The sequence below is a fragment of the Brassica napus genome, chromosome A3, assembly GCF_020379485.1.
Source record: "Brassica napus cultivar Da-Ae chromosome A3, Da-Ae, whole genome shotgun sequence".
Classification (NCBI taxonomy): Eukaryota; Viridiplantae; Streptophyta; class Magnoliopsida; order Brassicales; family Brassicaceae; genus Brassica; species Brassica napus.
Genome location: NC_063436.1, coordinates 25679893 through 25693361, shown reverse-complemented (window position 1 = coordinate 25693361; position 13469 = coordinate 25679893). Strand labels below are relative to the sequence as shown.

Genomic DNA, 13469 nt, shown 5'->3' with positions numbered 1-13469 from the left:
AAATGCGTTTTTGCATTTTTGGCGGAAAAACGTATTTTTTTTTTGCATTTTTGGCAGGAAAATGCATTTTTGCATTTTTTGACGGAAAATATTTTTTTTGCAGTAAAAAACTATTTTTTGCGTTTCTCGAGGGAAAATACATTTTCGCGGTTTTGTCGAAAAATGCGTTTTTGGCTGGAAAATGCATTTTTTGTTTTTGGCGAGAAAATGTATTTTTGTTTTTTTTGCGGGAAAGTGCATTTTTGCGATCTTGACGGGAAAATGTGTGTTTGGAGGAAAAGTGTATTTTTTGCGGAAAAAATATATTTTTTTCTGTTTTGGCAGAAAATGAGTTTTTACAGTTTTGGCGAGAAAATATGTTTTGTGGTTTTGACAGAAAAATACGTTTTGTGTTCTTGTTGGGAAAATGCGGTTTTGTAATATTTTCGTGAGTGACAATAATATTTGGTTTATTTTTGTAATTTATAAATTATATTACCTCTATATTATTTTGACATAACAATCTCTATTTAGATAGTCCAAATTGGTTCACCTGGCTAGACTTTACAATTAAACCTAAATTTCTAAAACTCATCCTGATCCATTCAATTAAGTTGCAATTCTAACTATAAATAAACAAAACCTTCATTTACATCCAAATGACTCATCTAGATGGTGAAACAAACAGTCCCTTGTTTTTCTTCTTCGGAGTTCTTTGTCGGTTACACCTTATATGACCTAGGTCATATAGATAAAACCTTTCTTCCTTCATGTATTCTTTTTGGGGACTTCACTTCCCCTTTCCACTTCACCTTTTGCACAGACTTAGATCTTACGTATCTGCATTTTTCTCGCTGCAACACATCACTATGGCAATCAGGGGGCGGAGCTACATGGGCAGGAAGGGGTCAGCTGACCCCAGTCAAATATTAAAAATTAAAATTGTAAGCGTAGACATGTTAATAACAATTGCTCAGTTGGTCTTAATCCTTTGCCTTAACCCCTTAACCAAGATGGATTCTCCTCTCTGCACCCTAATATCTTTTTTTTTCTTTAAAAAGATTAGGCCTAAAAGCCCGATTTTAAAATGAACATAATTTAAATGTTTGCTCTTCAAATGTTTTCTTATATGTTTTTTTGTTTGTTCACGTTCTTATTGTTTTGGATCTTTTAAAATATTATCAACAAAAACACAGTCGTTTTCAGTAAATACCAATTAGTCCAAGCGTGAAGGTTAGGACCTAATCAACGAGGATATAAATCAGTGACCGACACATCACCAACAGACACTACACCACACTTGGTCATAGTAGATTGATTCGAACCAGGCAGATCTCTTATATGTCTAGTCTGAAAGACAAACCCTGGTTGTTGAGGCACTGGTAAAGTCACATTGTTAGTAGTAAGCATCATCAAAATGTTTGAAAAGCTCGGACGCTCTACAAGATCTTCTTGAACACATAAAAGACCAATATGGATGCATAGAACCACTTCATTCTTCTGGCAATTGTCTACTATAACTTGATCCACAAGGTCTAACTCTGTTTTGTTGGTCCAAATTCTCCAAGCCTATATTATCAATCATCCAATTAGTTATTGCAATCGTTTCTTGTTGTAAGAGAGGTATACATAAAAAATTTGTAAGACCCAAATAATAAATAGAAAAATTGATTGCCTCAACTTACATATGTGACCAAGTTATGTGCATTGTCTCTCTCGTAGAAGCTGCTATTCTTCCTACCAGTTATAATCTCAAGAAGTAATACTCCAAAGCTATACACATCAGATTTCATAGAGAATTGACCATGCATAGCATATTCGGGAGACATGTAACCACTGAATCCCACACCAAAAGTTACTTTATTGACAAAATCATTAAATATGAAAAGTAAAGTGGATAATGACTTACTAGGTACCGACAATTCTGTTTGTGTTCTCCTGAGTTTGGTCTATCCCAAAGATCCTTGCCATTCCAAAATCAGCAATTTTCGGATTCATATCTTCATCCAGGAGAATGTTACTTGCTTTGAGGTCACGGTGTATGATTGTGAGCCGTGAATCTTGATGAAGATATAGCATCCCCCGAGCAATCCCTACAATGATCTTATATCTCTGTGTCCAGCATAGTTGATCCTTCATCGCAGGGTCTGTGTGTGTACGTTCATGGTATAGTTAAACACTTGCAACCCTAGTTTTCTTTAAAAAGGCTAAAGAGTCACTGAAACAAAGTAACAAATGAAACTGACCAAAGAGGAAGTAATCAAGGCTTTTGTTAGGCACATATTCGTAGACCAATATCCTTTCTTCTCGTTCTAGAGAAAACCCCATAAGCCTTACCAAATTTTTATGCTGAAGCTTTGCAACAACAACGACTTCATTGTTGAACTCTGTTTCACCTTGTCCTGATGATTTTGACAGTCTTTTGACCGCAACTTCAGTCCCATTCAAAAGTGTACCCTATCCGTTTTATATAAGCATCATCCCAATTATTTAAATGTGTTGTCACAAAATTTTTCAGAGAAAAATACACAGCCTCAGCCGCAGTTAAGGACGTATACCAGTGACAGTACCCAGAGCTATGCCTCATACATAGATAAAAGGCAACAACCTCCATTATAAATTACTATTTTTTGGGGGCTCACTTTTCAGTATTATTTGGTTTAGTTAGTTAAATAAATGCAACTTTATCTTTTAGTTATCTTTTAGTTATGTAGTTACACTAGATGGTAATAATTTTTATAAAATGAAATACCTCTAAGTTAATCTACTTCAGTCATTATTTACTAGGTGTTTTATCCGCAAATGCGAGCATAATTATCTTATTGTTATTTATTAATACTTGTATTATTAATTAAATTAAATAATTAATTAAACGAGAAATAATAGTTTTCAATCCTAGGTGCATCTTACTAATTTAACAAAAATATTACGATTGATATGTATTATTATTTGGTTTAATACTATATTTTTATGTATAAGCTTTACAAAAGCGTGAAGTTTAAGCGATCATTTTTCAAAAAAAAAAAAACGAAGGGATTGGGTAGTGCATGTAGTGGCTATGTGCAAACTATTATCCAAAGATTCATAAAACAAAATAACACGTTTTCTTTTATAAGTGATTATTCATCATTATATTTTTATGATATATATAATGATAAATCTATACTATTAAAAGGGAAGAAGTTCCAAAAAATCTACTTATTAAAGGTTGTTAGACCTAAACTTAACTATTTTTTTGGTCTCACCTTATATTTCTCTAACTATACACTAATCAATTACCTTATATTTCTCTAAACTAGAATGTATAACATAAAAAAATGTAGTTTATTCAATTTTATATGTTAGTAAAATTTATATGAGAAATTTAATCAAAATTTGAAAAATATTATCATGTTATTTTAGTTTTTTACCATGTCATCTTGTATAGATTCACGAGTTAATATGGGTTTTAGATTTTAAAGGATTTTAAATAATAGATTTTTATTAAATTGAAACTAGATTATATATGGTGACTGCGTTTACTGGTTTGACTGTGGATATCACTTATTGGTATTTTGGTTCCTTTTAGTGGAAAATTAGACTGAATGTTGAGGACTTATTAAGATATTTTTTTAATATTTGAAAAAAATGTTTGAGTAATTTGTTTTTATTGGATAATTCAGCTTATAAATAGTATATTTAAGATATTTGGTTATTTAGAAATTACATATAATTAATATTTGTAGGTATATAATTTGTATTTTAAAAATTCAGGTATCTATTTATCTTGGTTCTAGATATATATGATATGTTTGGTTATTTATAAATTTTGGTTCAAGTTTGGTTTCATTTTTTCAATTTGGTACGGATTGATTATTCGGTTCCGAATGGTTCAAGTTTGGTTTCATTTTTTCAATTTGGTACGGGTTGATTATTTGGTTCCGAATAATATGGCCAAACTTATAAACTATCTTATATAAAAAATTATATTAAAATTATAAAATTCAAAAAATAAATCCGCGCTTTCTAAGCGCGGATCAAAATCTAGTTTATCCATTAAAGGTAGTAATGTATTTAGACGGTCTAATTTTTAACTTGAAAGCTCAAAAGTTAAAAATTATTTTCGCAGATAATAGTATAGATTTAATATATTATGAATTCATCTTTTATCCTAAATTTATGTATTTAACTTTTTTTTCTTTTTAGTAGATAGTATTCATAGATATTTCATAAAATATATTTTAACTAATTTTATATACTTATTTTTTGCAGTTACTATATAATTTATAAATATACAGTTTTGATTATCATATTAGATTTAATTATTATTATTATTTTTATATATAATAATTTTATCATTATAGTAATTACATTATTTTTTTAAAAATCACTTTTTCTCAAAAGCTTATAAAATCATATCTTATATAACAAATTTTAAAATGAGAAAATTGTTGAAAATACCACAAGTTAGGTACCACTTTTTAAAAATACCATCAATCACAAAATATACTTTGATTTGGGTTTAGCCTTTAGTGATTATTGTTTAGTGTTTAGTATTAAAGAGTTGGAGTTGGGTTTATAAATGTTCTATGAATATTTAAAAAATTAGCTTAATGTTATTTTATCACAAATTTATGGTATTTCTGAAAATAGTCATTCATTAATGGTACATTTGAAAAGGTGTATCAAATTTATGGTAGAATTAAAATTTACTTTTTTAAAATTCAAATAAATATTATATTATGAAATACTGTTTAGCCACCTAAAATCCTGAGCACATCAGTGATAGTACCTTGTAAACCTCGCCAAATCCACCTCGACCAATCTTATTATTCTCTGAATAATCATTTGTGGCAGCTTGAATTGTACTATAATCAAATTGCAGTGAGTCTGTTGTTGTTATATCATCTCCGGGTGCACAATTGAAGTAGTATTAATCAGTAAGAAAAAAAGAGAGAATGTTCAGTGATAATAATCAATGTTCAAAGCCAATTAAGATTGTTCAAATCTTTACCATAAAAGGCTGGTGCATTATCACAAGCCTTCTTTTTCCTCTTTGCAAGGAAACAATAACTAGCTATGGAAAGCACAAAAGCCACTATAATGAAACATTTACCCTCCAAGACACATTATGAGTTATCAATTACATATAAAGACACATTGAGTTAAGAGAACACTTTCTTATGTTCATTTGTCTGAATTGCCCTTCAACTAAAAAGAAGATGTCATAACATGTGTCAAAATTATTTTCAATATAATTCCATTTAACTTTCACCTTTTAGTTTCATATTTTTTAATTCCCTAAACTTAATCATGCCTCCATCTATCGTCATCTTCATCTCTCATCTTTCGTATCCTTCTAAATATTCTTCTACTTCACTAAATTTGTAGATTTTTTTTTTATAATTCTAAATTACTAATTTTTGTTGTCGAATCTTTATCTTTCACCACTTTATTTTTTAAATCTCGAATTCATGGAAACTTCAGATTGGGAGCTAAGGAAAGTCGATTCTGAAATTTCAGCTTGGGTGATTCTAGATCTTCGCCGACGAATACATCCAAGGTTTGCTTCTAATTGAACTATGAGAATTTCATCTACAAATTTTTTTCCTCTTTCATCCTTGTTTCTAATTGATATACAAGAAGATAAGAAATAAATAAAGTTTTGATTTTCTTCTTAAGCAGACAGCAAAGCCGATGTATCTCCTGCAACATTTGATTCACATGTCGCCCATCCTTTTCATGTCCATCAATTTCCTTGTCCACAAATGAACTATCCACAAAGCTGTCTTGGATCTAAGTTTGATTCACATGTCGCCCATCCTTTTCAGTGGATTAGCTCGTGATTTTCCGTGGATGAACTTGGGATTCGACGTGGATGAACTCGAGGTAGTTGCCTTGGATCTAAGTTTTTTATCTCTTCATGGTGGCTTCTGTTGCAGAGAGAAAGCTCTAAAAGAAACAATGGTCAAATTACTCTATTTTACACATATAGTCCTCCCATTTTTGGATTTTTGCAATTTGACCCCAACATTCTTTAATTTACTTATAGATCCTCTTGATTTCGTCTCAAACTTTTAATTATGTACTTTACGTAAGAATAATTTTCTTATCAACTCATATCCACACTTGCTATGTCCATTAAATATTATTTAATAAAATAAAAATTTATAAAATATCAAAAATATATATATGGATACAAATATATTTTGTCCATAGAAACTTGTCCACAAAAACATTATAACATTTTTGTGTCCACATAAATTATGTCCACAGAAGCTTGTCTACATAAATTACGTCCATTGAATTGCGTCCACACAAAAAGCTTAATCCCTTTCTCTCTTTCAAAACGTCACAATACAATATGTTCTCTAGATGGATTATCTTCAAACAAACAACACAAACCCTAGATAGATTAAACTTCAAACACGATCTTTGTCTACAATAACATGTTCACAAACAGTCATAGTTACACAACTATAATTGTAAGAGCTTGTCCATAAGAACAGGTCCACTACAAACTTGTTTATAAGAACACATTCACATGACTCTTGTCCACAACATATATATCCACCAGAAAACTGTCCACAATGTTAACACTCGTCCACAATTCGTCTATCCATATAACACTCGTCCACAATTCATCTGTCCACATAACACTCGTCCACAAAGACGTATCCATAAAAAAATGTTACAAAAACCTGTCTCCAATCCATGCTACAACTTCTTTATTTTATTCATGATTGATAAAAGAGAGAGACATCAAGTATAAGAACATAGTTGTTGTCCTTTTATTGGTAGAAAACTATAATTTGAGGATTGTGAAGCAGAAGTAGAGAAATAAAATTTATTGGGGTCTAAACTGCACAACTGAAAGTTTGGTGTTAATTTAAGAGGACATTTCTGCAAAACAATCGAAAGAAATCAAAAAGTGAAGGACCAAATCTGAAAATTATTGAAAATCCACCATTGTTGCTTGATCTCTTATGTGACGAGACAGAGACAGCGATGATGAGCACGACGAGGCTTGAATCCGAGCATGACACCGTCGGCAGAGCAAGACGACGGAGATGGTCTGGTGGCCTGAGACAGACGCGACGAGCTGCGGCGGAAAAGAGAGAGCTCAAGACAGGTTAATCACGGAGGATATGAAGCATACGCAACAAAGGAGGTTTGCGGTTGAGAACTGTTGGTTGGAGTACAGTGGCTGGAGATTGTAATGGGAGAGAAGCCGCCAAGCTTGGTTGCCACGAGTTGCAGTCGAAGGTGAGAAGATCCACGAAGAAAATGAATCAAGTGAAGCTTGCGACAGAGACAGAAGATATTTCAGTTTGGAAAAAAACATTAATAATCCAACTATTTTCCTAACTTAACTAACTAGAAGAAAGTAACTAATTCTTTTTTTTTTGCTAACTACACGTAAAGCTAAAGGGCATAATGGTCAAAAAAAGATCTTAGTTTCATGAATTGTGTGCTTCAGACATAATGTGTCCTTTTATGAAAGAAAAAAGACAAATGTGTCTTTGAGAGTAACTCACTCCACTATAATAGTCACAGGGATGGCGCTGGCTAACACATTTGAATTCCCAATTTTTCCTGCATTTTATTTATCTAGCTTATTAAAATAGAAATACTATATAGAACAAACACTTATCTAAGTTGTTATTTACGATTTGTTTTATTAAAAAGGTTAGCTTTTAAACATTCATTAAAGATAGTATTGCCAAATCTATTTTTAATTCAAAATTAACTATCTGATAACATTTTGAGTTTAGATATAAATATATTTACTTTATATTTTAATGAAATCTTACAGATTTGTTTTTACTTTCCATTTCTAATTAATGAAATAAATTTGTAAACCATTTAAGATTATAAATATAAATTAATGTTATGTTAAAATTCTAACTTAAAAATAAAATTATAACTATTTAAATTCTAACTAAATTAATTTAACATTATATAATTTAAATTAAAACAGAAAATATATTATTATATCTTTAACTTGATAAAATACTAAAAAGTAACTAAAATATATTATTGTTTATGTGGTGGATCTGATTGTATTTAATACTTTTACTATTATGATTTTTTCTTGAGATATATAAACTATTTAGAGACGAGTTAAAATGGCTTTTCTCATTTCATTTATAAGAAAATATTAAAAACAAATTTTAACTAATGATAAATGTGATGCAAGTAAGAAACTGAGAATGTTCATGTTTACCACATTGTTGGTACTATTATTCATGTTTAACTTCATTAACCAGACCTTTTCACAAACACCTTCTTCACTAAGAGAAAAAAAGATTCTTATACCCTTGTTTTATATATATATAGTTATTTTATATTTATTAGAATCTTAAATTCTACATTCAAAAATAGTACCCCAACCCCTCGACTCTAAACCCTAAGTCTAGATTAATTAACTGATTTATGAGATTTTTTTAGATTTTATTAATAATAACATTAAATATATTCTAACTAACTAATTCATTAAAAACAATTTAACTCAAAATATCTTTTAATAAATTTTAAAATTTATTAATAATTATATATTACATTAACAATATAACAATATATAATTAAAATCTTTATGATATCTATTTTCTAAATGATTAATGAAACTCGAATAAAATATTTAAATACGATTACACATTCATATTTTATAAAATTCTAATTTAAAAACCAAAAATAAAATTATAGTGACACTTATATATATATGTATATTAATATTTAAATTAAATAATTATATTATTAGCTAACTTGATACACTAGTTATTTATACAATATATAAAATTTAATTTTACAAATTATAAATAGAAAAATCTATATATATTTTTAGATAATAATATTTTAGATACTATCTAATAAAATAATTAATGGAATTATATGTACAATTAAATAAGGCTGAATTATTTTAATAGATTTTAAAATATATTTAAATAGGTAGGCTTATAATATCAACTCGGATGTATTTTGCTATATTTTCTTCTAAAATAAAGAATCTTAATAATAGAGATGAAATTTGTTCCAATAAAATTCTCTTATACTAGCATTGATCAAAATATAGAGTAAAAAGACATTGCTATTTCTTCTCCTAAATATAGAGATAAAAATAGCAATAAGCTAGATGAATTTCCTCTAAATATTATTATAGATTAAAAATGGCACTGAGTTTGAGATGTTATAAAAACATATATTTATCTATTTGAATAAAATTTAATTTTATTAAATGTAGTATTAAATAAAATATTAAATTATTATTGATTAAATATTTGATCATATATAAGTTTAAGAGTAAAATGAATTAGTATTAATTAAATATTAAATTTTAAATAAAGTTTAATAATCATACATTTTTACCAATATAAAATAAAATAAAAAGATGAACTAATCTATTTTACTAATATACCCCTATAATATATAAGAAGATAAAATCAAGGGGCAATGATGAATGACCAAATGATGGATTATTTTTAAAATAATTTATTTTTTTCTACAAGGAAAAGTTTATAATGATTTATTAAAATCAATAAACTAAGTTTATATTTTCAAAGCCCAGCAAGTTAAATCCAACAAAAACTAATTTTTTATTAAAACTAAACATAAACTGTTCATAAATATAAGCATAAAATTTTGATTTAAGTTTAAATATTTGTTTACTTGAATTAAAATTCTACCAAACTTTTTGTGTTTTGAAAATGTGAATACAATCTTACTAATATGTAAAAACCAGAAAATAGTCTAAATAAAGCTAAACGTGGTTATTAGATCAAATTATAGAATATTTTATCAAATTTAAATTTGGTTAAAATAATTAATAACTTTGAAAACACAGACAAAATTTTTAGTTTAATATTAAACAATCACAAGGAGAAAACTGACATCCCTAGTCGTATTGCTAGTTTCAAGAAACAGGGTAAGATGAAAGAGTTAACTAGATCGTGGAGCAGATGACACCGGATGAGTAACTCTAGGCCGTGGAGCAGATGACACCGGATGAGTAGACGCCTCTAGGGGCGGTGGAGGCAGCGGTGTTGTATTAACGTCGGTTTTGTTGTAGAACTTGTAAAGTTCGTACCTTGAGTTACAGCTAGGTAAAAGAAGTCTCTCTCCAACACTTCCAAAACGCGATTTGTAGATGGATTGATCCAAACAGCGCACACAATCTTCACTCGTCAAATCAGGAGTGCACTGAACCAGGACGTACAAATCGAGGTTATCTTTCCACGTGGTCTCTCTCGTACAGAAACGTCGAGAGCTGTTGGCTGCTGCAGAGGCAACTTCGATCATTGTGGTCAACACCAAGTTTTCGAACCGGACTTGGTCCTCAGATAGAATTTTGTAATCGTTATACATTAAAAATTCGCCGGTGAATGTGACGTTCGAGAAAATATTCCAGTCAGAATATCTGAGCATACACTCGTCGTAATAGATAGTGGCCTCTCTCTGATTCGGACACCTAGTTACGATATCTTTGACTGAGTAGGAGACGCAGTCACGACAAACCTCCAGCGAGACGTCTCCCCGGCAGAGGAAAAGTCCGGTGACCATATCCCGAGCTTGTCCGGCCGTAGCGTTTTGGAATCCGGTGGAGTATGAGGCGTTGGTGGAAGAGAGAGAGGACCGAAGTGTTTTGAGATTGGTGAAGTAAGTGCTGTTCGCTGTATACCTTGTCGTATTTCGACAATAATGGTGTACAAAGATGGGAATTTCAGCAGTAGCTCGGAAGCTAGTGAGGAAGGAGTAAAGGAAAAGGAAGAGGAATATGAAAGAGGCACGAGAAGACATGGTTCGGTTTACAAGATATGAGGTTCAGACTTCAGACTATGCAGGTCCCATTTATAAAATGAACCCTCTCTTGGTTTGGGACGACCAAAAGCCAATGAAAGTAAACGCCTTTTTTCATTAGTTAAACAATAAAAATAAAAGTTTACAAAGTGGAACCATGCTGTATTATTAACTTGATTTTGAATCAAATTTTCATGTTGGGCCAATTATCAAAAAATTATTACAAAGCCAAAAACAAAATAAAAATTGATCATTTTTATGACATTACATTTTTAGTTAACTATTGTATAAAATCAAGATATTATGGTAAAACAATATAGATTCTAAACTTAAAAATGGTGCATATATATAGTGTACTGAGTAGAAAATTGCACTCATATTAAAAATGGTGCATATATATAGTGTACTGAGTAAACAAATATGGTAGAAGATACACTTTTTTTTATCAAATCTTTATTATTTAAAACCATTAATTGTCATATATACTTTAGTCACATTAGAAAATGCTGTAATTTTTATTTAAGAAAATAATAAAGAACATTAATAATGAATTTAAAGTTAGTTTAGTAAAAATCTTATTGTATAATTATATGGACCAACCTATTTTTCTAAGAATTCTAAGAATTATCCTAGTTATGACACGTGGATAAAAAAAAAAAAGTTGCAATGCTTTTCAATTAATATATAAAGGATATGGCAAAGGAAAATGGAAAGTTTTTCGTCCACCGGAAGACGAAGTAAAGACAAATTACGAAGACTTATCAGCTGCTTCACAATTACTATCTCTTTGGTACTTTTGTAACCAATTCTCCTTTCTTTTAGTATCCAAGTGCCTCAAAATTTACAGATGATAAATATTGAGCAATTTGAACGTAGAGCAATCTGCATGGTATCAGAGCGGCGATAGCAGTACTCAATGGAAACTGCATGGATAAATAAAAACCTAATTTCAAATGATTAAAGATGCCCTTCATACACTAGTGTTTGTAACTTAGAATGTCTCATATAGCTTAATGCTTTTAAAACATATGGCTCATAGCAGTTAGTTTGATTGTAAAGCTGTTGAAGCAGCAACTGATAAATTTCCTGAATGTAACAAACTCCGTCAATGTGAAATCAGATACGTTAACAAGGTATGTCCACTCTTCATTTATTTTGTTTCTTGTATCTAATTAAATACACTTCATTTTTTTTTTGGATCGTCCGGTGTAAAACCAAACCAAATTATCTGGATTTATAAAAAACTATATACTTTGGTTTAGGTTGGTTTGAGTTTGTTTTTTTTACCTATTATATCTGGAAGTTTCTTAAATCTTTGTGCACTAATAAAAATCCACATTTGTTGGATCGATCGTAGGCGCAAGAAAGATAAACTTGATATCAAGGTTGACATATAGGGAGTACGATATACTTTATGGATTAGGAAATTTTTTTTTCTCTAAATAATTATGTATTCTTAAAAGAATAAGAAAATCAGGTTTTAGGCTAATACAAACACATATCTAAGGGTTGTAAAGATAATTATTTACATAATAATATACAAAACTTAAAACGGGTATTTGTCTCAATACATTATGCTCTCTTTTGCTTTTTCGAGTTGATTCGCGTTTGTTCACAACACCAACTTTTTGGTCAGTTTTTATATTTTAGCCAAATTTGTCATTGTTAAACCCGTCTTTGAGATCACTGTTCGTTAACATTGTAAATAAAGTAGATAAGCAGGTCCATCAATGAATTCGTCTGCTTTAAGTTCCATCGATGATATGCTTCCGTTTCTAATGCATGTAGCTCCTCTCGTTGAAGAACATTTTACAAAACTATTAATCACCGGGAACGAGGACATGCAGCTTTGAATTAGTCTATTTGCTTCCATGATTGTTTATCTTCTTTGAGTCTAGCGCAATTAATTAACAGATTATAATCTTGTTTATAGTCTTGTTTTTATAGGATGAGAAAGATGACAAAAGGGTGCGAAGAGTTATTAGCGTACCTTGTCGTATTAACAAAGATGGTGTCTGAAGAGTTGTGATTTTAAGTTAGTGCCGTGCAAAGACTGGAAGAGAACTAAGGCAAATACAAAAAAAAAACTAATATAATTTTTAAAAAAATATAGGTTGAAAATATATCTCAGTCAGTGCCGTGCAAAGAGTGCAAAAGTGTTTGCTTCTTTTTTTTTCTTTTTCCTGAAACTAAAGTGTTTGCTTCTTAACATAAATATTTCTCATATGAGAAATTTACTGTTTACGTAATAATGTAAAAATGTAGACTAGTATCAAATAAAATTAAATGTCTTCATCAGTGATTTTTTTTTCAAAATAAAATTTTTGCTTTAAAAAAATCTTGAATGGATAGTTTTCAAGATCATAGATATGCTGTTCGGGGTAGAACATCAAGCTTGTATATATCCACCAGACACCTCTGGTGTCAATTGAATTTCAATCGCAAGTTGTCCTTGACCCATGCAATTTCTATTGGGGTGAATTTCTACAGATATTACACCCAGAAAACACGTTATACAATCTCCTACGCAGAGATGATGCCAACATTTGTGATCAACAAATAAATAAGACATATTCCAAAAATAATAATAAATAAGTAAAAGGATTCCCACTGAGGAAAAGCCAAAAACATACAGACTAAGTATAACACAAAAGCAAAGGAAAATGGTACCGAAATGAGAGTTTCGTCCCCCGAAGACGAAGACAAGATACAAAGAT

General features: G+C 29.9%; 2 protein-coding genes and 1 long non-coding RNA gene across 3 annotated transcripts; 1 reads left to right on the top strand and 2 right to left on the bottom strand.

Annotated features, from left to right (window-relative positions):
* Nucleotides 1–1155: 1155 nt before the first annotated feature.
* LOC106440499 (cysteine-rich receptor-like protein kinase 10) lies at nt 1156–5070 on the bottom strand. The gene is made up of 6 exons (XM_048777065.1): nt 5049–5070; nt 4751–4866; nt 2199–2436; nt 1889–2126; nt 1665–1815; nt 1156–1548 (listed from the first exon to the last, which is right to left on the bottom strand). The coding sequence occupies exons 1-6, from the start codon at nt 5068–5070 to the stop codon at nt 1225–1227; spliced, it is 1089 nt and encodes a 362-aa protein (XP_048633022.1). The 3' UTR covers nt 1156–1224.
* LOC106414168 lies at nt 5070–6365 on the top strand. The gene is made up of 2 exons (XR_002660612.2): nt 5070–5521; nt 5644–6365. It is a non-coding gene; the product is annotated as an uncharacterized LOC106414168 (long non-coding RNA).
* A 3507-nt stretch (nt 6366–9872) lies between these two features.
* LOC125590024 (putative cysteine-rich receptor-like protein kinase 9) lies at nt 9873–10896 on the bottom strand. The gene has a single exon (XM_048762878.1). The coding sequence runs from the start codon at nt 10750–10752 to the stop codon at nt 9895–9897; it is 858 nt and encodes a 285-aa protein (XP_048618835.1). The 5' UTR covers nt 10753–10896; the 3' UTR covers nt 9873–9894.
* Nucleotides 10897–13469: the final 2573 nt, after the last annotated feature.

What these genes read in the sequence shown, in the direction of transcription:
- LOC106440499 (XM_048777065.1), bottom strand. Translation starts at nt 5,070, where the DNA reads ATGTTTCATTATAGTGGCTTTT. An exon ending in TCATTTGTTACTTTGTTTCA is followed by an intron (nt 2,127 to 2,198) that starts GTGACTCTTTAG and finishes GTACACACACAG; the next exon opens with ACCCTGCGATGAAGGATCAA. An exon ending in AACAGAATTGTCGGTACCTA is followed by an intron (nt 1,816 to 1,888) that starts GTAAGTCATTAT and finishes TGTGGGATTCAG; the next exon opens with TGGTTACATGTCTCCCGAAT.
- LOC125590024 (XM_048762878.1), bottom strand. Translation starts at nt 10,752, where the DNA reads ATGTCTTCTCGTGCCTCTTTCATATTCCTCTTCCTTTTCCTTTACTCC.